Here is a 25,378-nt window from a genome sequence, read left to right on the forward strand (position 1 = left end):
CCGTCAATCCCGTGGGGTTATGGAGTTGTGCCCTGGGTGTCTAGTTGTTGTAGTGTAGTTGGATGTAGCGCCTGCTGTGGCTGTGAAGGCCAACTCGAGAATGACAGTCCCGACTGCAGCGAGCGCAGATAAACGCCGAAGCGGGTGCGTCTGACAGTGGTCGAGACCTCCTCTGAAGTATATTATCCTCCGCCTGCCTCTTCAGTTCATCCTCGAATTGCTGGAGTCCCTTCTGCACTTTACATCTCCAGGCAGATCTGTTCGAAGCTGCTGACTTGTAAGTGTTGATGTCGATGTTCATCTGCTTGAGGTCGCGTTTGCAGGCGTCTTTGAAACGCAGCTGAGGTCTTCTGGTGGGTCTCCTTCCTGATGCCAGTTCTCCATACAAGAGGTCCTTCGGTATGCATCAATCGTTCATGAGTGTGACATGTCCCAGTCATTGCATGCGTCTCTGCTTCAGCAGAGTGAACATTGAAAGGACTTCTGTTCTCTCGAGTACTGTGTTGTTGGTGACGTGGTCTTTCCACGTGATGTCAAGGATGCGTCTCAGGTTCCGCATGTGAAAGGTATTGAGCCGTCTCTTCTAGCGAGAACGCAGGGTCCAGGATTACGAGCCGTAGAGTAGTGTGCTCACCAGATATGCCATGTAGACCTGCGCCTTGGTGTGCACTGTCAGTTTGGCATTTTTCCAAACGCGCTTCGTGAGCCTGGCCAGTGTTGTTGCGGCCTTCCCGATACGCCTGTTGAGCTCAGTGTCCAGGGAAAGGGTGTCTGAGATTGTGGAGCCCAGGTACACAAACTCATGAACTGCCTCCGGCACACAGTCTGCTATATTTATACAGGGTAGCTCATTGACATCTTGTCCCATCACCTGTGTCTTTTTCAGGCTGATTGTCAGGCCGAATGCGGAACAGGCTGCGGCAAAGTAGTTGAGAAGCTGCTTCAGGCTTTCTGCTGTGTGTGTGGTGATCGCTGCGTCATCGGCGAAGAGGAACTCCCTGAGGATTTGCATATGTACTTTTGTCTTTGCTCGGAGTCTGGATAGATTATAGAGCTTTCTATCAGATCTTGTACGGAGATAGATGCCTTTTGTTGTTGTTCTAAAGGCATGCTTGACCTGGATCGCGAAGAAGATGCCGAACAGGGTTGGAGCAAGAACACACCCCTGTTTAACACCACTGTTGATGTTGAATGGTTCAGAAGTTGAGCCGTCGTACACGACTGTCCCCTTCATGTCCTTGTGGAGCGATTGTATCATGCTGAGTAGTGTGGGTGGGCAGCCAATTTTGGCCAAGATCTTGAAGAGTCCGTCCCTACTCACGAGGTCGAAGGCCTTTGTAAGGTCAATGAAGGCGATGTACAAGGCTTTTCTCTGCTCCCTGCACTTTTCTTGAAGCTGTCTCAGGGAGAACACCATGTTAGTGGTCGACCTCTCTGCTCGGAAACTACACTGTGACTCGGGTACACTCTTTCAGCAAGAATCTGAAGCCTGACCAAGTCGACCCTGGCGAAGAGTTTGGCGACGACGCTGAGGAGGGAGATGCCACGATTGTTGTTGACATCGCTTCTCTCACCTTTATTTTTGTAGAGTGTGATGATGTTTGCATCTCTCATGTCTTGTGGCACCGAGCCCTCCCTCCAGCACTGGCATAGAAGTTCATGAAGCTTAGTTTTAAGTGTTCCACGAACGCACTTGAGAACTTCAGGCGGAATCCTGTCGTCTCCTGGGGCCTTCCTTGAGGAAAGTGAATCCACTGCTTTCTCAACTTCTTTCAAGTTGGTTCAAGATCAAGTTTTTCCATGATGGGCAGGGACCAAGTTTTCTCTGGAGTAGAGTTCGGAATAATGTTCCACCCAGCAATTCACCTGTTGATCACAGTCTTTAATGATCTCTCCAGTGGCTGACTTCAGAGGAGCCGTCCTCTTGTGTGTATGGCCTGTTGCCTGTTTGATCCCTTCGTACATACCTCTTTTGTTGACGACAGTGGCCGCAGTCTGGATGCTGGAACAGACGAAGCCAGTAATCGTTAGCACAGCGCCTCACAGTTTGTTGAACTCTACTGCGGGCAATACGGAGGTCCTGTAGGTTCATTTCTGAGGGCAGCGTCTTGTAGGATGAGAGAGCTCGTCTCTTTTCCTCTACGAGGGGTAACAGTTCCTCTTCACTGGCCTCGAACCAATCTGCCGACTTGTTCTGCCTCTTACCGAAGGTGGACATGGCAGTGTTGAAAATAGTGCCACTGAGATGTGACCACCTCTCACTTGCACTATCGCAGGGTGGTACAGGAAGGGCATTTACCAGCGCCGCAGTGAATTCCTCCACCTTGTGAAGGTCACGGGTATTGTTTACGTTAATGCGTGGTCTTCCCTCCTTCTTTGCTCTGTGGATTTTCCGGGGCTGGAACTTTACTCTGCAAACAACGAGAGAGTGGTAGGTGTCACAATCTGTGCTCTGGAAGCTGCGGGTCAGTTTGACGTTTCTCAGATTGCTACGCCCTGTAAGCACCAGGTCGAGTTGGTGCCAATGCTTAGACCTGGGGTGTCTCCAGGAAACCTTATGCTGGGGCTTGGTGTTGAAGAAGGAATTGGTGACGCAGAGATCATGGCGGCAGCAGAACTCCAGGAGGCGCTGCCCACTCTCATTCATCTTTCCAAATCCAAACTGGCCCTGGCAGGAAGGCCAAGAGCTGTGATCAGAACCAACTCTTGCATTAAAATTTCCCAGGAGGAAGACTGGATCTTGTTGAGGTATGTCTGAGAGTTAGGTGGAGGTCATCACAGAACTTGTCCTTCGCTTCGGTAGAGGAGGTCAGTGTTGGTGCATAGGCGTTGATGAGGCTGACCATTCCTGCTGCTGTATGAAGCTGAAGTTTGATTATCTTTGCAGACCCCTCCGTGGGCGGTACTATGGACCTTAATAACCTGTTCCTGATGGCAAAGTCAACGCCATGCTCCCTTACCTCTTCTGGTGGTTTGCCCTGCCAGAAGAAGGTAAAGTCCTTCTCCCTTATGCTGCCGGTCGCGGGCAGACGTGTCTCCTGCAGGGCGACTATGTCCATGGAGCCTGCGTAGTTCATTGTTTATCACAGCTGTCTTGCGGGCGTCATTCACTTCCAGTAGATCTTCCAAGAGACCCGTTGTCATGGTCCTTACATTCCATGTGCCCAGTTTGAGACCTGGGGGCTCTGTGTTTGTTTTCTTTTGCCTGGAGTATGGTTGATGATCCGCTTATTGGATTGTGGCCCAAGCCCCAAGAACCCAGCGGAGCAGGCAGGCGTGGCAGGACAGCACCTTACTGGCTGGGGGCTGCCCAGCTTGAGGTGGGCGGTAGCTGTCCTATGAAATCGGATAATTTCTCCCACCGACGGAAGCAACCCCTGGCGCCTCACTCTACACCAATTGAGTTGTAGGCTTATCACCGGTAACTGTCGCCTCCCGTGTTGAACCATCGCCAAGACAATCCTGGAGTGTCCTCTCCAGGGCACAGGCCTGGGCAGTAATTATGTAGGACCAGCTGTTGCCCATGCAGCAGATCCACCCTTTCCACGCCACTGATGTGATCCAAGGGAAGGGAAGGTGCCGATACGCTTGGCACCAGTGTCGTCGCAGGAGTTGTCAGAATGTAGCTGTACACAGCTGTAAACTGGCTATGGGACTCCGACTCCGGATTTTTCCTCAGGGTTGACTCCCAAAGTCTTTCCCGTCAGTGGGTTTAGCCGCAAGACAGCAGAGGCTTGAATTTGGGAAGTTCAAAACTCAAGTAAACTAACAAATCATCAACCAAAACTTTAATGACAAAACTGTCACGTCAAAACTCACTAGTTTAATATTGTGATGATAATCTGTAATATAGCAGTGGTTATTCTGGCTGGTGTTGTGCCGATCGCAAATTAACTAAAAAGAGAAAACAACTTAAAACAAAACTGCTTGATACCTCTATGGTGTGAGAGCTGCAGGTAAAAAACAAAGAATAAAAATCTTCAAACATTTAATATAACAATAATGACTTTAAAAACACAAAATAAGTAATATTTCATGAAAAACAAAACCAACAAATTTAATGAGATTTTTTGTTAATCAAAAAGGGGTGTAAATGACTATATATACAAGCGGTATGCATCTACTGTCTCCTGGGAAGGTGAGAGCAGATGTTACAGCTGAGAGCACGAAATGAATTCTGAAGACTGGACGCCGTCGAGTCCCTATATATATATGGGCCAGGCTGTCATAGGTGGCGCGATTCCTGGAGAAGCTGGCAGTTAAACAAGCAGTTAGGAGTCTGGCGAGACAGCAGGTGTTAAGGTGTCATGGGTACTAGAGGGTGGAGTGGGGTGATGTCTGTCTAGACACCCCATATGTTTTGAACACGTATTGTTGTTGGTCGTTGTTGTTGTTGAAGCATGCAGATACGTCGGTGAATAGGCATTAGGGGGAACAGGCAGAATCTACTGCCTAAGCAGGAGATTACTGTAACAATATCCTAATTTAATTTCAATACAGACAGCTTTTAATTAAGTCTATATTTTTTGTGTGAGATGGAAATCGAAGCTACTAGAGGGGACATCTTCCGGAAATTAAGTTCCGATTTTAAGTTTCAATATTACACAACATCACAGAGGAAATAACCAATGAACTCTCTCCTCCTTTTTGTGCTCCTAAGAAAGGTCATAGCTTTGACCACATTCCCATCCTTGTTAGTTGGATTACCTAAATTTTGCAGCCCTAAACTCATTAATGATTGGATTGTTAATTTGTTTCACCACTTCCCACAAATTAGATTTTCCCTTAATATATCATAGGTGCAGGTCGACCATTAGACTATGCAACCTGGCAGCCCTGAATATTCGTAGCTCTTGATGATAGGATATTAATAACAATTGTTTTCTACTTGCCGAGAATTATCCAGCGAAACAGTTCTGTATGGACGACTAAACCAATCCCATGATTGCTGGCCTGACCGCCAGGGGGTCTAGACGTGGTCGCCAGGCGCTCCCCAGTTGATGCTAGGCGTTCCGTGTGGGAGGGTGTTGTTGTTGCCTCGGCGCCATGGGGACCCCCCTCCCCCCTATTCGCCGCTCTGAGACCGTGGGTCTGGAATTTTCTGGATGTGTGTCTTACCTGGCCCTTGAGATTGTCCTGTTGGATATGCTGCGTGTGCGAGTTGCCGATGTGTACAGGCTCCAACTACTGTCCACCCATCGGGCACTTGTTAAGTTAAACTCTGCTGCTGTTTATAGAGACTTCGTGGCCCATTACGATGGGCGCTCTCTTCCTCTCCCTGGAGACGGTGGTACAGTCACTATATCTGACCGGTGCTGCTCAGTAACGTATGTGGCCCTGCATGGTGTGCCTTTTGAATTCACGGAGGCTTTGCTTCGACGGTATTTTGGCCAGTTTGGGACTGTCGTTTCCATTCGGATGAACTCCGTCTCTGCCGGCAGGTGGCGTGGTGTCTCGTGTGGGACCCGGACTCCTGGCCTGCGGCTCAAGTCTCCTGTTCCTGTACAGACCGATGTCCGAAGACGTCCAGCTGATCTGGGAGGCGTACTGCTTGCGCTTCCCAGCAAATGATTTTCCGGACAAGTATCGTTAGTGTCTGTGTTTACTTGTATACTCTGTCTGTGTTTTTGTTACTGTGTCTGCGGTTTTATGTTTGGTTTGTCTCCGTGTTTGGTTTCGCCCTGTTGGGCGGTGTGCTTGTGTGTGTGTTCCGCGTGCGTTTTTTTGTTGTTGTTGTGCTGTGCTGTGTGTGTTTTGTGTTCCGTTGCTAATGTTGTTTCTAGGGCTGTTTGTGTGTGTGTGTGTTTGCCGGTTCCTGCGTGTTCCGGTTGTGATTTCCTGTCTGTCTTGGCTTGTATGAGTGCTTGTGTGGCCCTTCAGGCTGTCTTGTTCCTAGTTTTGTATTTATTTTGTACCATGTCATTCTGTGTATTTTTCATGTTTCCTGTTGTATGTTTCATTGTTTTTCTGTTTATGTTTATCTTTTTTGTTCTCATGAGTTTGTGCTTTATGGATCACTGCTTGTGCTGTTTTGGCTAGCTGTTTTTATGTGTATTTAATGTATTTTCCTATGTATTTTTTGTTCTTTGGTTTCCCCTTTGTGTTATGTTGCTTTGTGTTACTTGTTATGTGTTGTTGTCATTCTTGTGTTCCTTGTTATTCTGTGCTTTACTGTTTTATATGGTTGAATGTACGTTGTTTTTTTCTTTGTTTTGAGAATAAAAAAAAAAAAAACTCCAATTTGTCATGGGATTTAATTGTTAATCTCTGTGTTGATCTGCTCAATTTATCAACGATTTCATTTAAAAAAAAGATTGGTTTTCTGTCCTTTAAACTGCCCCTTTCCTTTTTTATAAGAAATGTATACTTGTCCTGGATTATTCTCCCTGCAATACCTTGCAGTTATAAGTACCAGCAAGATACACTCCTCTCCCGACAAGTGTGAGTATGAACTTGTAGCCCATACTCACCCTTGTACATAGCCTGGAAGGCACCTAGTTTGTTTGATTATACTCAGAGGGAGGCGAGATGCCGAAAATTTGAATTGTATCAGTTTTGAGTTTGGTGGGGAGGAGGCAGAATTTCTGCAGCAAATATAGCGGATTTATTCGGTTTAGAGGCGGCAAAATTCCGCCAAACGTACTTGAGGCGAGGGCACTAAGTCTCCCGAATTTTAGACTGTGATTGGCAGAAAGTTGAGAGAACTTCATCTCCGCAAGGAACACACTCATTCACGTGTTTCTGAAATTAGGACGTAAGTTGTAAGGCCACTCTGCCCTTCCACCCGAGTGCTTGTGGGTCATGCATAAAACGTAGACTGGCTTCAGGAAGAGCCTCCAGACTTATTGTGATTTCAGTAGGAATCCGGTTGTATGACCATCCACAAGTCGGTGGTTGATTAGTGGAGAGTACGTGACAGGCAATGCCGGGGTCATAGGTTCGCAACCACCTATAGTCCCAGTGGATTTTCTCAATAATAATAATAATTCATTGTGTCGAGGGACAGGCAGCCAGAGTATTAATACACGTTAGGTTTATATCGAGGTCCCCCCCCCCCCAAGATCAAATTAGACCCCCTAGGACATCCCCACAACAAGCTAACTTCTGGGTACCTACTTGCTGCTAGGTGAACAGGGTCTTTAGTGATAGTAAATGTGCCCCAACCATTTCTGTCCCGCCTGGGATTTCTAGAGTGTGATTTGGAGAACCCAAGATAATAAAGATAAGAGGACCCTTTTTTTGAAGGTAGATTAATTTTCCTCCCCCATTCCCTTTGTGATAGGATGTTAAAATGTTACTGGAGCACGGAATAATTTTCTTGTAGCCAGCGAGCTGGTTTCTGTGCAAACTTGTGGGTACATTTGTACATGCTTATTCAAGAACAGTTAATTCACAGGAGATCAGAGCAACCATTTAACAGTAAGACCCCCTCCCCCTCCAGCCTGTTGTCGTGGTGAGGGGGCTTGATGGGCGGCTGCTGGAGTGTGATGCTCCGCGGGACGGTTATTCCTGTTCTTTTGAAGCCTTATGCTCATGCGGCTGTCCTGACTAACTTTGCTGGTGGCTTTTTCTCTTCCTCATGTTTCATTTTCATTTCCGCATGCCATTCTTGACTACTCTTTCCGATATCTTTTTCTGTTCTGACGCCGGGTGTTCGGGGAGATGCACTCTCTCCCCCATAGAACTGTGGTACCCGACCTTGTCGAGCAAGGGGACGCTTTTATTGTTAAACTATACCTTCGTTGCTGAGCCCGATCTCGATGGTCTGACGGTTCTTAACTTCTGACTCTTTCTGGTTCTGACGGGGGGGGGGGGGCCTCCCAGTCTTGTCGGGTGTTATCCTGTAATTGTCGCTGCATGTGGGTATGGGGTTTATTTGTGGATTTTTTTTTACCTATTGTTTTTTATGCCGTTCTCTGACCCTCATATAACGTCTCAGACTCGTAGGCTGGGAGACCAGGTCCCCAAGTTGGACTGTGATGGAAGGCAGTGCTCTGTAGCCCCCGCTACATTAAACCCAGACCAAGCTGCTATTCTGACTCTTACGACTGACACACTCTGCTCCCTTCCCACCTCTGTGGCGGGGTTGAGCCCCAAGCACCCAGTGGTGACCTCATCACCTGACGTTGCTCCGTCTCTCGTTGTATCACCTTCGCCCTTTACACCCTCTTACAAGGGGTGCTCGGCGCCGTTACCTCCACACACACACACACACACACATGATTCCTTCCTGATCACATTCCAGGATTTGTTGAGTCATACTATGTGGACTAAGTATTTTGATCTCAGTCATGTTGACCCTACTCGTCCTGATAACTTATTCCTCCATAAATGCTTTGTTGATTCGGTGTCACTTTTGTCTGTGTCATACCTTTTGTCACATTTAACCCCCTCCCATACAAATACACGTTGCAGCTCCTTCTCAGGAAGCGGCTGACTGGTTGACTTTGTTGTCTTGCATTGGAGAGACCCCTGTTCGAAGCTCGAAAAATGTCTGGTTAAATGCCAGCATTGGCACAGTTCTCTCACACCATGTTGCGACAATTGCTAGGGAACAAAAAGACTGCCACCAGGATATTAAATATATCCTTGAGGCTCAAGTCCATTCTGTCCTCAAGATAGATTCATTCACTCGACCCACTCGTGATGGTGGTCGTCAGCCTCTTCGCGTTGTGAAGGTCACTTGATAGCAGGTCCCTTCCCTCTTCTGTCATTCTCAGTCTCTCCTCGCTTCTGCACCAGGTGCTGGAGATTTGGGCATTGTTCCTTCAGGTGCACAAGTGAGGTGTGTCTATGCCCCTTGTGTGGAGACTCGGGTCATTCTAGGGCAGACTGCCCTGCTTCTCAAGTTCACTTCATCAGTTGCGGTGACGCCCACCTTGCCGTCTCCCGCGCATGTGTGCACTACAAATTTGAGGAAGTCATCCTCAATTTGCAGCATCACCATCATTTATCTTTTCCTGAGACAAGCCACCAGGTTCACCGTGTTCCCTCTTTCTCTGGCATGTCTTATGCTCGTGTTGCGTCGCCCTTCTCCTCGCCCTCTCCCACTTTCTCAGTTTCGCAACCGTTTTCAGGTCTTGAACTCCGACTCCTCCACCACCACCTCACCTGTTCCTTTGTGTTCTGGGCCAGAGGGTCTTCTTCCTGGTTCTCCGGCTGATATTTCCTTCCTTCCTTCCCATTCTAAGTCCTTCCCAGTAAGATCCTGATCGTTCTTAGTCAACTGTGCTCTTCTTTGCCTTTGTTTCTCCCTTGTTATCTTTGTTTCTGATCTCTCTCTTGTATGTCTGTTTTTCAATGGAATATTCGTGGTTTCTATGCCAACTTTCATGACCTCCAACTTCTGATCGTGCAGTTTTCCCCGCTTTCTGTTTATCTCCAGGAGCCGATGCTTGGCGCTCGTCCTGGTCGCATCCATAGTCTTAGCGCTCGTCCTGGTCGCATCCATAGTCTTAGCGCTCGTCCTGGTCGCATCCATAGTCTTAGCGCTCGTCCTGGTCGCATCCATAGTCTTAGCGCTCGTCCTGGTCGCATCCATAGTCTTAGCGCTCGTCCTGGTCGCATCCATAGTCTTAGCGCTCGTCCTGGTCGCATCCATAGTCTTAGCGCTCGTCCTGGTCGCATCCATAGTCTTAGCGCTCGTCCTGGTCGCATCCATAGTCTTAGCGCTCGTCCTGGTCGCATCCATAGTCTTAGCGCTCGTCCTGGTCGCATCCATAGTCTTAGCGCTCGTCCTGGTCGCATCCATAGTCTTAGCGCTCGTCCTGGTCGCATCCATAGTCTTAGCGCTCGTCCTGGTCGCATCCATAGTCTTAGCGCTCGTCCTGGTCGCATCCATAGTCTTAGCGCTCGTCCTGGTCGCATCCATAGTCTTAGCGCTCGTCCTGGTCGCATCCATAGTCTTAGCGCTCGTCCTGGTCGCATCCATAGTCTTAGCGCTCGTCCTGGTCGCATCCATAGTCTTAGCGCTCGTCCTGGTCGCATCCATAGTCTTAGCGCTCGTCCTGGTCGCATCCATAGTCTTAGCGCTCGTCCTGGTCGCATCCATAGTCTTAGCGCTCGTCCTGGTCGCATCCATAGTCTTAGCGCTCGTCCTGGTCGCATCCATAGTCTTAGCGCTCGTCCTGGTCGCATCCATAGTCTTAGCGCTCGTCCTGGTCGCATCCATAGTCTTAGCGCTCGTCCTGGTCGCATCCATAGTCTTAGCGCTCGTCCTGGTCGCATCCATAGTCTTAGCGCTCGTCCTGGTCGCATCCATAGTCTTAGCGCTCGTCCTGGTCGCATCCATAGTCTTAGCGCTCGTCCTGGTCGCATCCATAGTCTTAGCGCTCGTCCTGGTCGCATCCATAGTCTTAGCGCTCGTCCTGGTCGCATCCATAGTCTTAGCGCTCGTCCTGGTCGCATCCATAGTCTTAGCGCTCGTCCTGGTCGCATCCATAGTCTTAGCGCTCGTCCTGGTCGCATCCATAGTCTTCGTTTCACTCTTTCCCTCCAGCTTTTGTGGTTGCCCATAACTCGACAGCTCTCTTGATCTGTCATGATATTCCCTTAGTCCCCTAATTTTTCAGTCGAATTTTCAATGTTCTGCGGCCGGTATCTTTGTGAGTAAATGATGGACTGTTTGTTTCACTTATCTCTCCCTTTCTCTTCCTGATTTTAAACACCTGGGTACCGAGATTAAAGGCTCGGTACCCGAGCCTTTAATCCTTACTGGAGGCTCCTTACTGGAGCCTGTGCTCCTATTGATGGATTTTTTTTTAACTCTCGGCACCCTTTCCTGTCTTGATCTTTCTCTCTGCTCATCTTCCCTTTATTTGGACTTCACCTGGCGGGTTCTTGATGACCTACATAAGTGACCATTTCCCCATCCTTGTCACCTTCTTGTCTTTCCACGCGCTCCGCTCTCTTTTTCCCTAGGTGACAGCTTGCCTGAGCTGACTGGAACCTATTCACGTTACATGCTTCTCTTTCCGATCTCTCTTATCTGCCTTTTCCCGGAGCCCTCCTCCCTTTTTATGATACCGTGTTCGATGCTGTGCTCCTCTCTGTTCCTCGCTCTACCTCCCGGGGCGCACAGAAGTGTGTTCCCTGGTGGAATGCAGACTGTGCTTGGAATGTCCACTGTAAGTGTGCAGCCCAAAAAAAACAGTCACTGACGGACGCCACATTCTTTTATTTTGTTTTGGAAGATGAGTGCGGTGGCCCATAGGGCCATCTGTATGGCTAAGAATGGAAGTTGTAAGTTCTTATGTCTCCACCATTACAACACTCCTCTGCCGCTCTTCTGGAAAAAAATCCGCAAGATAGCAGGTAAGTTTGTTACAGATGTCTTGCCAGTCCGTCACCTCCATGGTTCTATTGTGGCGGATCCGGTGTCAGTTGCGACCAAACTGGGTTCTCACTTTTTGACTGTTAGCTCTGGTTTTCATCTTCCTCCTTTTTTTTCTTACTTGACTTTCCCATTTCCGTCTTACTTTTGTTCCTTACTTTTTTCTTACTCTTATTTTTTTTAATCACTCGGTTATGAGTAACCAGTGATTACTCATAAGCCTTTATTGAATCTTGTCACTTAGATTTTTGCACTCATCTTCAGCTTCCTTATCAAGATCCTTTCACTCTCTCAGAACTCCAGTCTGCTCTGGCCCTCTGCAATTTAACAGCGGTGGGCTCGGATGATATTCATTGAGATGCTTTGCCATCTCCCTCCATGCATGTTTCAGTGTTTACTGAATGATTATAACCGTGTCTGGGAGCCGTCGTCAGTCCCTGAGGACTGGCTTGAGGCGGTTGTTTTTCCTATTCGGATACCTGGTTCTCTAGGGTCATCCGCTAAAGACTTCTGCCCCATTGCTCTAACGAGTTGCGTCTGGGAACTCTTTAAATATATAGTCAATGCCTGTGTGATGTGTTTCTTGGAGCATTATCACCACCTCTTCCCTTCTCAATTTGGCTTTCACAAGGTTGCAGCACGACAGATGTCTTGGTGAACTTAGAGGTCTATATTCATACTGCTTTTGCTGCGAAGATCTCCGTGGTTGCTGTCCTTTCTTACCTGGAAAAGACACTGCTCTTTTGGCCAACACTGCTCTTTTGGCCAACACTGCTCTTTTGGCCAACACTGCTCTTTTGGCCAACACTGCTCTTTTGGCCAACACTGCTCTTTTGGCCAACACTGCTCTTTTGGCCAACACTGCTCTTTTGGCCAACACTGCTCTTTTGGCCAACACTGCTCTTTTGGCCAACACTGCTCTTTTGGCCAACACTGCTCTTTTGGCCAACACTGCTCTTTTGGCTTTTGTGTAATATTTCTCTCTTCTTCCAAAGCTTCCTCTATTCTCGTTCCTGTAGAGTGAGGCTTGGTACCACACTCTCTGCTTCTTTTCAGCAATACGAAGGTGTGCCCCAGGGTAGTGTTCTGAGCACTACTCTTTTCCTTGTTGCCCTCAATGGTCTTCTTTCCTCCATGTCCCTCTGGCATTTTCTCAGCTCTCTGTTGATGATCTTACGCTCTGCTGTTGAGGTGATGACTCACCTTTTCTCCAACGGTGGCTTCAACTTATGATTGATGCCGTTTCGTCCTGGCCACCAATCATTGCTTCAAGTTTTCTACAACTAAGACTTGTGTTAAGACCTCTACTCGGAAACAGGTCGTTCTTCGTCCCCCTTTGTAGCTTTATGGTAATCCTCTTTTGTATGAGGATTCTGCTAAACTTTTTGGGTTAATCTTTGATACTCGTTTGTCTTGGTCACCCCCAAATTTCTTACCTCTGAGTTGAATGCTCTAAGGCCCTTAACTTGCTCAAGGTCTTGTCCCATACTTCCTGTGAAGTTGATAGGCGCACGCTTCTCTCATTACATTCCTCTCCCGTGCTGTCTAAACTCGTTTATGGCTGTCATGCTCACTCGTCTGCCTCTCCCTCCACCCTTCGTCATGTTGATGCTCTTCACCATACTGGGCTATGCCTCAGCTCTGGTGTCTTTTGTTCGACTTCTACCCTGAGCCTGTATGCTGAAACCGGCGTCCTGTTTCTACTGGATCATTGTGGTCGCTACTTTGCGCGGTCCCTACAACACCCCTCTCTCTCGCTATGTTGTACTTTGACCATTACCCCTCCCGTGGGCCCTCTTCTCTTTCAGCACCTACCTCTTTCTGTACTATTGTCTCGCTTGCAAGGATTTCTCTCAGTTCGTGTTACCAATGTTTCTTCTCATGTCGTTCCATCCTTGCCCCATGGAAGATCTCCCTTCCTAAGTTTTGTAAAACCCCTTCACCCTCGTGACAAACTTGTACCCCTCCTACAGTTCTGAACCTCCTTTTCCTTGCTCACTTTTCTTCACACTCCCACTCCATTTCCGTCTTCACAGATGGGTCTAAGTCTGCCGACAATGTAGGCTAATGTTATGAACCACCATGTAGCCTCACGATGCAGGTCTTCCCCCCGCACTGAGAGTTATTCCCCACCTGATCATAGTGAGAGTCAGGAATATTTACCAGTGCAATCACTTGGATAAGGCACGGATGAGCATCTTTGATCAAACTTGGAAGTGAGAGGACGACTGTATGCGACGTGAAGTGTACAATAATTGAGGTCATCATGGGAGCATGTCGTGTGCAAAGGTCATAGGACGTCACTTGTGAGAAAGTTAAGAGAAGGACGCACGTCGCCGCTCCAGAAGAAGGAAGATATTTGTGATTTGGAAAAAAGAATTGATGAGGAGCTTCATGGGTGAAGCGTGAGGAAGCTGTGGGAGGACGATTAGTGACGAATCTCTTAAATAGTGGCAACGAGTAGGGGCGACTGGAAGCCAGTTGGATGGTCGTGCCATGAGGAACCACGGTGGTGAATCCTACAAGAGGATTTGATGGACAGGTGTTCCTGATTGGCAGCTGTGCTGTGACTTCTCTCACGCAAGTCAAGATTGAGAGGAACCGAGTAGTGGCAATCAAAAAGAGCTGTGTGGGCGACTTGGCAGAGCGCTATATTTGGACGTCATGCAACGGGCGTCACTATCACTTTATTTTTTCCGTAAGAGCTTTGTATACGGCCACATGCTGCTTTTTGCGGTGAGATCGTGTGCTCGGCGATCTTGTATTGTTTATGAATGTAGCTTAGAAAGTTAGTGGAGTTAAGCAGACGACGAGTCACAATAACGTGACTGAAGATATGAAGGCTAAACTACACACCAGAAGATAAGGAGACGACGACGTTTCGGTCCGTCCTGGACCATTATCAAGTCGATTGTGATGGGAGCGAGATTGTTGTTATTTTAGATTCAGCTAATCGGAACAAAAAGCTCCAAGTAGCACGGGCTATGATGAGCCCGTAGTGGACTTACTTGGCACTGGCGCGGGGCTGTAACTGAGAGCAAGGTAGGCATGAGCATTAAGTAAGCCAAGAGAGAGATAACGAGGAGGAAATTCCTAGAGGAAGGTAAGAGCAAGGTAAAAGATACGGATGGTTATAGGTGTAATAAAGGGGTGTAAGAAAAGGGGCAATAATGGCTATAAGAATGGGAACGTAAGAATAAGAGGAGAAAGAAACAGAAAGATAAAAGGATGGGTAGACTTATGTTAGGTTGCGTTTGTTAGAAAGATTAGAGCATTTGAGTCTGTACTGTGAAAGGGAAGAGTCAACAGCAACAAAGCCAGGACCAAGGTTCATGTTGGATAGGTTGTGCATCAGAGCCGAGTCAACAAGGCGGCGTCTATGTAGAGTAGAGGCAGGGAAGATTATTTCAGAAGAAAACCAATCAATTGGATGTTTAGAATCCCTAACATGACAGAAAAGAGCATTGTTTTTGTCTGCAGACTTAACACTTCTTTTGTGTTTTCTTAAGTCTGTCATTTAATTAATGTACGGCCAGTTTCACCAAAGAATTGGAGAGGACAATAAGAACAGGAAATAGAGTAGACACCAGCAGCATTAGAAGCAGGAGCAGTGTGAACCAGATTATTACGAAGTGTGTTAGTTTGGCGAAAGGTGAGCTTTATGTCAAGAGGACGAAAGGTATTAGTAAAAGTTTTAAGTTCAGAGATGAAGGGAAGGCAGAGCACAGTGCTAATAGTGTTGGAAGCAGTTTTAAGATGAAAGAAATTTCGTTAAGCTTTAGCTCACTAAGCATCTTTTGAATATCCCGCACATTTGACGATGTTACATAGTCTTCCCGACTTGGTGCCTTCTTTTGATAATTACTTTGTTGGGAAATACTTGGTAGAGTAAAAAGCCTTTTAAAATCTTATTTGTTGAGCTGGTATATATACTTGAGAAGTTATAGATTATAGTTTACTGACCACTATCTAGTGTTGGCATTTAGTTTGCTATCTCTGTATGACCAAGTGTCAGCATCTGTGCTAGTAAGTCTTGTGTCGGCCGGTGAGAGACCTGGGCGGTGCTGCCCTGTTGCAGTGAAATTCAACTGAAGTGCTACCATATTCAACGTTTATTTCATTATTTGGCCGAAAGCAAACGTACATTTATTTCAGTAAACATTTATACATTCTTAATACTGTGTTTAAAGTTATTCCCATCGTCACTCATCAAGGTGTTTGCCTGAGGCTGAGTATGAATATGTGGGTGATCAAGGCACTTTAGACAGAGACGCTCTTCTACTGGTTGACAGAAATGAGTTATTCTGTTCCAATTTCTTGTCGAGTCAGGTTAATGTTAAGCTTTATTGTGACGAGTGCTTGTAAGGGCCAGTAGGTCGGGTGACAAGTGCTTGTAAGGGCCAGTAGGTCATGTGACGAGTGCTTGTAAGGGCCAGTTTGCTGCAAAGACCTCCGTTGTTGCCGTCCTTTTTGACCTGGAAAAGGCTTACGACACCACTTGGCGATATCATATTCTGTCCCAGCTTCATTCTTTTAGCCTTCATGGTCATCTCCCTCTCTTTCTTTGCAGCTTCCTCTCTTGTTGTTCCTTTAGGGTGCGCCTTGGTACCGCTCTCTCTCCCTCTTTTCAGCAATACGAAGGTGTGCCCCAGGGTAGTGTTCTGAGGACTGCTCTTTTTCTGGTTGCCCTCAATGGTCTTCTTTCCTCTCTTCCTTCTCTCTTCCTTCAGGCGTCTTCTCCGCTCTTTATGTCGACGATCTTACCCTTTGCTGTCAGGGTGATGATTCGCCTCTCCTTCAACTTGCGATTGATCCCGTGTCGTCTTGGGCCACCGATCATGGCTTCAGGTTCTCTAAGTCTAAGACTTGTGCTATGTCTTTTACTCGGAAACGAGTCGTTCTTCGTCCTTCTTTGTCGCTTTATGGTCACCCCCTTGTGTACAAGGTTTCTGCTAAGCTTTTGGGGGTTGGTTTTTGACACTCGTTTGTCTTGGTCTCCCCATATCTCTTACCTCCGTGTTGAGTGCTCTAAGGCCCTTACCCTCCTTCGGGTATTGTCCCATACTTCTTGGGGAGCGGATAGTCGCACTCTCCTTGCTTTACATTCCTCTCTCGTCCTGTCTAAGCTCGATTATGGTTGCCCTGCTTACTCGTCTGCTTCTCCTTCTATACTTCACCGTCCTTGATACTTTGCACCATACTGGGTTGCGCCTCAGTTCTGGTGCCTTTCGTTCGACTCCCGCCCTCAGCTTGTATGTTGACACTGGCTTCCTGTCTCTCCAGGACCGCCATGATCGCTACTGTCTTTGCTATCTTGCGCGGTCCTTGCAACATCCTTCCTCTCGCCTCTGTCGTGCTTTAACTTTTACCCCTCCTGTGGTTCCTGTTCCTCTTCACCATCTCCCTCTTTCTGTCCGGTTATCTCGCTTAAAGGATTCTCTTTCAGTTCGTAGTTCTAATATTTCTACTCATGTTGTTCCTTCTTTGCCCCCGTGGAGAGTCCCTCTTCAGCAGTTTTGTACATCCTTAACCTGTATCACTAAAGCTTTTACCCCTCCTTCGGTTCTAAAACGCCTTTTTCTTGTGTATTTTTCTTCTTACTCCTGCTCCGTTTCCGTCTTCGCCGATGGGTCTAAATCTGCGGACGGTGTAGGCTACTCTGTTGTTTTTCCTGATTGCACTTATATGTGTCGCTTACTTCCGGAGACTAGCATCTTCACAGCAGAACTTTATGCTATTCTCTATGCTCTTTGTCTCCTGCTTTCTCGTTGTCAATCTTCCTTTGTCATTGTTGTTGACTCCCGTAGTGCCCTCATGGCTCTCGGGTCCTTTAATTTGGTTCATCCAGTGGATGTTGAGATCCAGCATTGGCTGTTTCTTGTTCACAGTAAATTTAAGTCAGTTGAGTTTTGTTGGGTTCCCAGCCATATTGGTGTCTCTTTAAATGAGCGTGCGGATGCTGCCGCCAGGGAAGCTGTTCGCTCTTGTCCCATCTCTCGTAAAGGTATTCCTTTTTCCAACTTTTACCCGGTTATTCATTCCTCCATCCTTACCTGTTGGCAGGCTTGTTGGTCGTCTGTTACTGGTAACAAACTGTGTTCTGTTAAGAGTTGTGTGTCCTCGTGGCCGTCCTCCTACCACTGTAACCGGCGGTGGGAAACGGCTCTGGTGAGGTTGCATATTGGCCATACTCGCTTAACTCATGGTCACTTGATGAAGCGCCGCCCTGCTCCTTATTGTCCTAATTGCATTGTCCCTCTTATGGTCGTGCATATCCTTGTTGAATGTCCTGCCTTCCGGGACAAGCATGTGTCTTGTTTTCCAACTGTCTCCCGCGGTCGCTTGTCCCTCGATAGTATTCTTGGTGACTCGGATACTTTTTATATCGTTCGCCTTATGCGTTTCTGTTCTCGTATTGGCATCCTTGGTGATATTTAGCGCCCTCTGATTATCCCGCACATTTGATGGTGCTACATAGTCTTCCCGGTTTGGTGCCTTCTTTTGGTAATCACTTACTTACTTGTAAGGGCCAGTAGGTCTTGATGAGTATTTGTAAGGGCCAGTAGGTCTTGATGAGTGCTCGTAAGGGCCAGTAGGTCATGTGACGAGTTCTCGTAAGGGCCAGTAGGTCATGTGACGAGTGCTCGTAAGGGCCAGTAGGTCATGTGACGAGTGCTCGTAAGGGCCAGTAGGTCATGTGACGAGTGCTCGTAAGGGCCAGTAGGTCATGTGACGAGTGCTCGTAAGGGCCAGTAGGTCTGCTGTAACATTTAAATCCTCGCATGTTTGAATGTGATCAACATGGTTATTGGTGTTGCAGGTGTTGAGTGACAGACTGGGGAGCGAGGAGCGGCTGGTGGCGAGGCAGGCGCTGGCCGGGCTACTCTGGACCAAACAGTTCTATCACTACATCGTCAAGGACTGGCTCGGTGGTGACCAGTAAGTTAACAGCTCATCCATAAACAACACATCTTAAAATATTAAATTTCTAGTATATATTTGTAATATCTCTCAAATGATAAACCTGAATAGTACACAGGCAGCATATGAAATATATGAACTACACCCAGAAATTACAATAGCGGGATGTATCATAGGAACAAATTCACAAGGGCCGTGTTGAGGGTTCGAAGCTACGTCCGAGAGGATCCCAGACGCTGCCTTAATCCCAGAAAGATGGGATTTGGGATCCTCTCCCAAATGGGATCCAATGGGTATGGGATCGTCTCAGGCGTAGGTTCGAACCCTCATCACGGCCCTTGTGAATTTATTCATAAATACTTGAAATTTCCACATGCCTTTGCTGGGATAAGTCTCTCCTCACGTGATGAAAAGCTGAGTGTTGTACCACCACACCACAACGCTGGGTGTTGTACCACCACACCACAAAGCTGAGTGTTGTACCACCACACCACAAAGCTGAGTGTTGTACCACCACACCACAACGCTGGGTGTTGTACCACCACACCACAACGCTGGGTGTTGTACCACCACTCCACAAAGCTGAGTGTTGTACCACCACACCACAACGCTGGGTGTTGTACCACCACACCACAACGCTGGGTGTTGTACCACCACACCACAACGCTGGGTGTTGTACCACCACTCCACAACGCTGGGTGTTGTACCACCACATCACAAAGCTGAGTGTTGTACCACCACACCACAAAGCTGAGTGTTGTACCACCACTCCACAACGCTGGGTGTTGTACCACCACACCACAAAGCTGAGTGTTGTACCACCACACCACAGAGATGAGTGCTGTACCACCACACCACAAAGCTGAGTGTTGTACCACCACACCACAAAGCTGAGTGTTGTACCACCACACCACAAAGCTGAGTGTTGTACCACCACACCACAAAGCTGAGTGTTGTACCACCACACCACAAAGCTGAGTGTTGTACCACCACACCACAAAGCTGAGTGTTGTACCACCACACCACAAAGCTGAGTGTTGTACCACCACACCACAACGCTGGGTGTTGTACCACCACTCCACAACGCTGGGTGTTGTACCACCACACCAGAGATGAGTGCTGTACCACCACACCACAGAGATGAGTGCTGTACCACCACACCACAGAGATGAGTGTTGTACCACCACACCACAGAGATGAGTGTTGTACCACCACACCACAGAGATGAATGTTTTATCACCACACCACAGAGACGAGTGTTGTACCACCACACCACAGAGACGAGTGTTGTACCACCACACCACAGAGACGAGTGTTGTACCACCACACCACAGAGACGAGTGTTGTACCACCACACCACAGAGACGAGTGTTGTACCACCACACCACAGAGACGAGTGTTGCACCACCACACCACAGAGACGAGTGTTGTACCACCACACCACAGAGACGAGTGTTGTACCACCACACCACAGAGACGAGTGTTGTACCACCACACCACAGAGACGAGTGTTGTACCACCACACCACAGAGACGAGTGTTGTACCACCACACCACAGAGACGAGTGTTGTACCACCACACCACAGAGACGAGTGTTGTACCACCACACCACAGAGACGAGTGTTGTACCACCACACCACAGAGACGAGTGTTGTACCACCACACCACAGAGACGAGTGTTGTACCACCACACCACAGAGACGAGTGTTGTACCACCACACCACAGAGACGAGTGTTGTACCACCACACCACAGAGACGAGTGTTGTACCACCACACCACAGAGACGAGTGTTGTACCACCACACCACAGAGACGAGTGTTGTACCACCACACCACAGAGACGAGTGTTGTACCACCACACCACAGAGACGAGTGTTGTACCACCACACCACAGACGAGTGTTGTACCACCACACCACAGAGACGAGTGTTGTACCACCACACCACAGAGACGAGTGTTGTACCACCACACCACAAAGCTGAGTGATGGATCACGCTACCATCACATTGGTCAGGGTATACATAAGATAGTTGTGTTGGAGGTGACTATGTATACTGAGTCACCACAGGTCAGGGTATACATAAGATAGTTGTGTTGGAGGTGACTATGTATACTGAGTCACCACAGGTCAGGGTATACATAATGATACTGTCCACAGGTACCAGCCGCCCCCGCCGCAATCTAGACACGGCGGCAGGAACAGTGAGTGGACTCACCTCTACAACAGGGACGTCATCTCCATGCCTGACAAGTGGGAGTACCCCTGGGTGAGTAACAGTGCCCTCTGGGTGAGTAACAGTGCCCCTGGGTGAATAACAGCGCCCCTGGGAGAGTAACAGTGCCCCTGGGTGAATAACAGTGCCCCTGGGAGAGTAACAGTGCCCCTGGGTAAGTAACAGTGCCCCAGGGTGAGTAACAGTGCCCCTGGGTGAGTAACAGTGCCCTCTGGGTGAGTAACAGTGCCCCTGGGTGAATAACAGCGCCCCTGGGAGAGTAACAGTGCCCCTGGGTGAATAACAGTGCCCCTGGGAGAGTAACAGTGCCCCTGGGTGAGTAACAGTGCCCCAGGGTGAGTAACAGTGCCCCTGGGTGAGTAACAGTGCCCCCTAGATGAGTAACAGTGCCCCTGGTAGAATAACAGTGCCCCTGGTAGGGTAATAGTGCCGCTGGTAGGGTAATAGTGCCGCTGGTAGGGTAATAGTGCCGCTGGTAGGGTAATAGTGCCCCTGGTAGGGTAATAGTGCCCCTGGTAGGGTAATAGTGCCCCTGGTAGGGTAATAGTGCCGCTGGTAGGGTAATAGTGCCCCTGGTAGGGTAATAGTGCCCCTGGTAGGGTAATAGTGCCGCTGGTAGGGTAATAGTGCCGCTGGTAGGGTAATAGTGCCCCTGGTAGGATAATAGTGCCCCTGGTAGGGTAATAGTGCCCCTGGTAGGGTAATAGTGCCCCTGGTAGGGTAATAGTGCCCCTGGTAGGGTAATAGTGCCCCTGGTAGGGTAATAGTGCCGCTGGTAGGGTAATAGTGCCCCTGGTAGGGTAATAGTGCCGCTGGTAGGGTAATAGTGCCGCTGGTAGGGTAATAGTGCCGCTGGTAGGGTAATAGTGCCCCTGGTAGGGTAATAGTGCCCCTGGTAGGGTAATAGTGCCGCTGGTAGGGTAATAGTGCCCCTGGTAGGGTAATAGTGCCGCTGGTAGGGTAATAGTGCCCCTGGTAGGGTAATAGTGCCGCTGGTAGGGTAATAGTGCGCCTGGTAGGGTAATAGTGCCGCTGGTAGGGTAATAGTGCCCCTGGTAGGGTAATAGTGCCGCTGGTAGGGTAATAGTGCCGCTGGTAGGGTAATAGTGCCGCTGGTAGGGTAATAGTGCCCCTGGTAGGGTAATAGTGCCGCTGGTAGGGTAATAGTGCCCCTGGTAGGGTAATAGTGCCCCTGGTAGGGTAATAGTGCCGCTGGTAGGGTAATAGTGCCGCTGGTAGGGTAATAGTACCCCTGGTAGGGTAATAGTGCCCCTGGTAGGGTAATAGTGCCCCTGGTAGGGTAATAGTGCCGCTGGTAGGGTAATAGTGCCGCTGGTAGGGTAATAGTGCCGCTGGTAGGGTAATAGTGCCGCTGGTAGGGTAATAGTGCCGCTGGTAGGGTAATAGTGCCGCTGGTAGGGTAATAGTGCCCCTGGTAGGGTAATATTGCCGCTGGTAGGGTAATAGTGCCGCTGGTAGGGTAATAGTGCCGCTGGTAGGGTAATAGTGCCCCTGGTAGGGTAATATTGCCCCTGGTAGGGTAATAGTGCCCCTGGTAGGGTAATAGTGCCGCTGGTAGGGTAATAGTGCTCCTGGTAGGGTAATAGTGCCGCTGGTAGGGTAATAGTGCCGCTGGTAGGGTAATAGTGCCGCTGGTAGGGTAATAGTGCCGCTGGTAGGGTAATAGTGCCGCTGGTAGGGTAATAGTGCCCCTGGTAGGGTAATAGTGCCGCTGGTAGGGTAATAGTGCCGCTGGTAGGGTAATAGTGCCGCTGGTAGGGTAATAGTGCCGCTGGTAGGGTAATAGTGCCCCTGGTAGGGTAATAGTGCCGCTGGTAGGGTAATAGTGCCCCTGGTAGGGTAATAGTGCCGCTGGTAGGGTAATAGTGCCGCTGGTAGGGTAATAGTGCCGCTGGTAGGGTAATAGTGCCGCTGGTAGGGTAATAGTGCCCCTGGTAGGGTAATAGTGCCCCTGGTAGGGTAATAGTGCCCCTGGTAGGGTAATAGTGCCGCTGGTAGGGTAATAGTGCCCCTGGTAGGGTAATAGTGCCGCTGGTAGGGTAATAGTGCCGCTGGTAGGGTAATAGTGCCCCTGGTAGGGTAATAGTGCCATTGGTATGGTAACAGTGCCCCTGGTAGGGTAATAGTGTCCCTGGTAGAGTAACAGTGCCCCTGGTAGGGTAACAGTGTCCCTGGTAGGGTAACAGTGTCCCTGGTAGGGTAACAGTGTCCCTGGTAGGGTAACAGTGCCCCTGGTAGGGTAACAGTGTCCCTGTTAGGGTAACAGTGCCCTTGGTAGGGTAATAGTGCCCTTGGTAGGGTAATAGTGCCATTGGTATGGTAACAGTGCCCCTGGTAGGGTAATAATGTCCCTGGTAGGGTAACAGTGTCCCTGGTAGGGTAACAGTGTCCCTGTTAAGGTAACAGTGTCCCTGGTAGGGTAACAGTGTCCCTGGTAGGGTAACAGTGCCCCTGGTAGGGTAACAGTGTCCCTGGTAGGGTAACAGTGCCCTTGGTAGGGTAATAGTGCCCTTGGTAGGGTAATAGGGACCTTGGTAGAGTAATAGTGCCCCTGGTAGAGTAATAGTGCCCCTGGTAAAGTAACAGTGCCTCTGGTAGGGTAATAGTGTCCCTGGTAGGGTAACAGTGCCCCTGGTAGGGTAATAGTGTCTCTGGTAGAGTAACAGTGCCCCTGGTAGGGTAACAGTGTCTCTGGTAGGGTAACAGTGTCCCCGGTAGGGTACCAGGGCCCCCGGTAGGGTACCAGGGCCCCCGGTAGGGTACCAGGGCCCCCGGTAGGGTACCAGGGCCCCCGGTAGGGTACCAGGGCCCCCGGTAGGGTACCAGGGCCCCCGGTAGGGTACCAGGGCCCCCGGTAGGGTACCAGGGCCCCCGGTAGGGTACCAGGGCCCCCGGTAGGGTACCAGGGCCCCCGGTAGGGTACCAGGGCCCCCGGTAGGGTACCAGGGCCCCCGGTAGGGTACCAGGGCCCCCGGTAGGGTACCAGGGCCCCCGGTAGGGTACCAGGGCCCCCGGTAGGGTACCAGGGCCCCCGGTAGGGTACCAGGGCCCCCGGTAGGGTACCAGGGCCCCCGGTAGGGTACCAGGGCCCCCGGTAGGGTACCAGGGCCACCGGTAGGGTACCAGGGCCCCCGGTAGGGTACCAGGGCCCCCGGTAGGGTAATAGCGCCCCCGGTAGGGTAATAGCGCCCCCGGTGGGGTAATAGCGCCCCCGGTGGGGTAATAGCGCCCCCGGTGGGGTAATAGCGCCCCCGGTGGGGTAATAGCGCCCCCGGTGGGGTAATAGCGCCCCCGGTGGGGTAATAGCGCCCCCGGTGGGGTAATAGCGCCCATGGTGGGGTAATAGCGCCCCCGGTGGGGTAATAGTGCCCCCGGTGGGGTAATAGTGCCGTTGGTAGAGTAATAGTTCCCCCTGGTAGAGTAATTGTGCCCCTGGTAGGGTAATTGTGCCCCTGGTAGAGCAATAGTGCCCCTGGTAGGGTAATAACGCCCCTGGTAGAGTAATAGGGCCTTTAGTAGGGTAACAGTGCCCCTGGTAGAGTAAAAGTGCCCCTGGTAGGGTAGTAGTGCCCCTGGTAGGGTAATAGTGCCCCTGGTAGGGTAGTAGTCCCCTCTGGTAGGGTAATAGTGCCGTTGGTAGAGTAATAGTTCCCCTGGTAGAGTAATTGTGCCCCTGGTGGGGACATAGTACCCCTGGTAGAGTAACAGTACCCCCTTGTAGAGTAATAGTGCCCCTGGTAGAGTAATAGTGCCCCTGATAGAGTAATAGTGCCCCTGGTAGAGTAATAGTGCCCCTGGTACGGTAATAGTTCCCTTGGCAGGGTAATAGTCCCCTCTGGTAAGGTAATAGTGCCCCTGGTAGGGTAATAGTGCCCCTGGTAGGGTAATAGTGCCCCTGGTAGGGTAACTGTGCTCCTGGTGGGAACATAGTACCCCTGGTAGAGTAACAGTACCCCCTTGTAGAGTAATAGTGCCCCTGGTAGAGTAATAGTGCCCCTGATAGAGTAATAGTGCCCCTGGTAGGGAAATAGTGCCCCTGATACGGTAATAGTTCCCCTGGTAGGTTAATAGTGCCTCTGGTAGGGTAATTGCGCCCCTGGTAGGGTAATTGTGCCCCTGGTAGGGTAATAGTGCCCCTGGTAGAGTATTAGTGCCTCTGGTAGGGTAATAGTGCCCCTGGTAGGGTAATAGTTCCCCTGGTAGAGTAATTGTGCCCCTGGTGGGGACATAGTACCCCTGCTAGGGTTATAGTGCCCCTGGTAAGGAAATAGTTCCCTTGGTAGAGTAATAGTGCCTCTAGTAAGGTAATAGTGCCCCTGGTAGGATAATAGTGCCCCTGGTAGGGTAATAGTGCCCCTGGTAGGGTAATAGTGCCCCTGATAGGGTAATAGTACCCCTGGTAGAATAATAGTGCCCATGTTAAAGTAAGTTTCCGTGGTAGAGTAATAGTGCCCTTGGAAGGGTAATAGTGCCTCTGGTAGAGTAACAGTGCCCCTGGTAGGGTAATAGTGCCCCTGGAAGAGTAATAGTGCCCCTGGTAGAGTAATAGTGCCCCTGGTAGAGCAATAGTGCCCCTGGTAGGGTAATAGTGCCCCTGGTAGGGTAATAGTGCCCCTGGTAGAGTAAAAGTGCCCCTTGTAAGGTAATAGTGCCCCTGGGAGAGTAATAGTGCCCCTGGGAGAGTAATAGTGCCCCTAGTAGGTTAATAGCGCCCCTTGTAGAGTAACAGTGTTCCTGGTACAGTAACAGTGCCCCTGGAAGGGTAATAGTTCTCCTGGTAGGGTAATAGTGCCCCTGGTGGGGTAATAGTGCCCCTGGTAGAGTAATAGTGCCCGTGGGAAGGTAATAGCGCCTTTGGTAGGGTAATAGT

General features: G+C 49.4%; 1 protein-coding gene across 1 annotated transcript in view; it reads left to right on the plus strand.

The window, feature by feature from the left end:
• LOC123753351 (uncharacterized) overlaps window positions 1–25,378 on the plus strand; it is a gene marked incomplete in the record, with an annotated part of 352,004 nt that overhangs the window by 121,886 nt on the left and 204,740 nt on the right. Inside the window, 2 exon segments of the mRNA XM_069326285.1 lie at window positions 18,153–18,271; window positions 20,412–20,520. Of these exon segments, the coding sequence (XP_069182386.1) occupies window positions 18,153–18,271; window positions 20,412–20,520 (228 nt within the window).

This window comes from Procambarus clarkii, chromosome 2, assembly GCF_040958095.1.
Source record: "Procambarus clarkii isolate CNS0578487 chromosome 2, FALCON_Pclarkii_2.0, whole genome shotgun sequence".
NCBI classification, from domain to species: domain Eukaryota; kingdom Metazoa; phylum Arthropoda; class Malacostraca; order Decapoda; family Cambaridae; genus Procambarus; species Procambarus clarkii.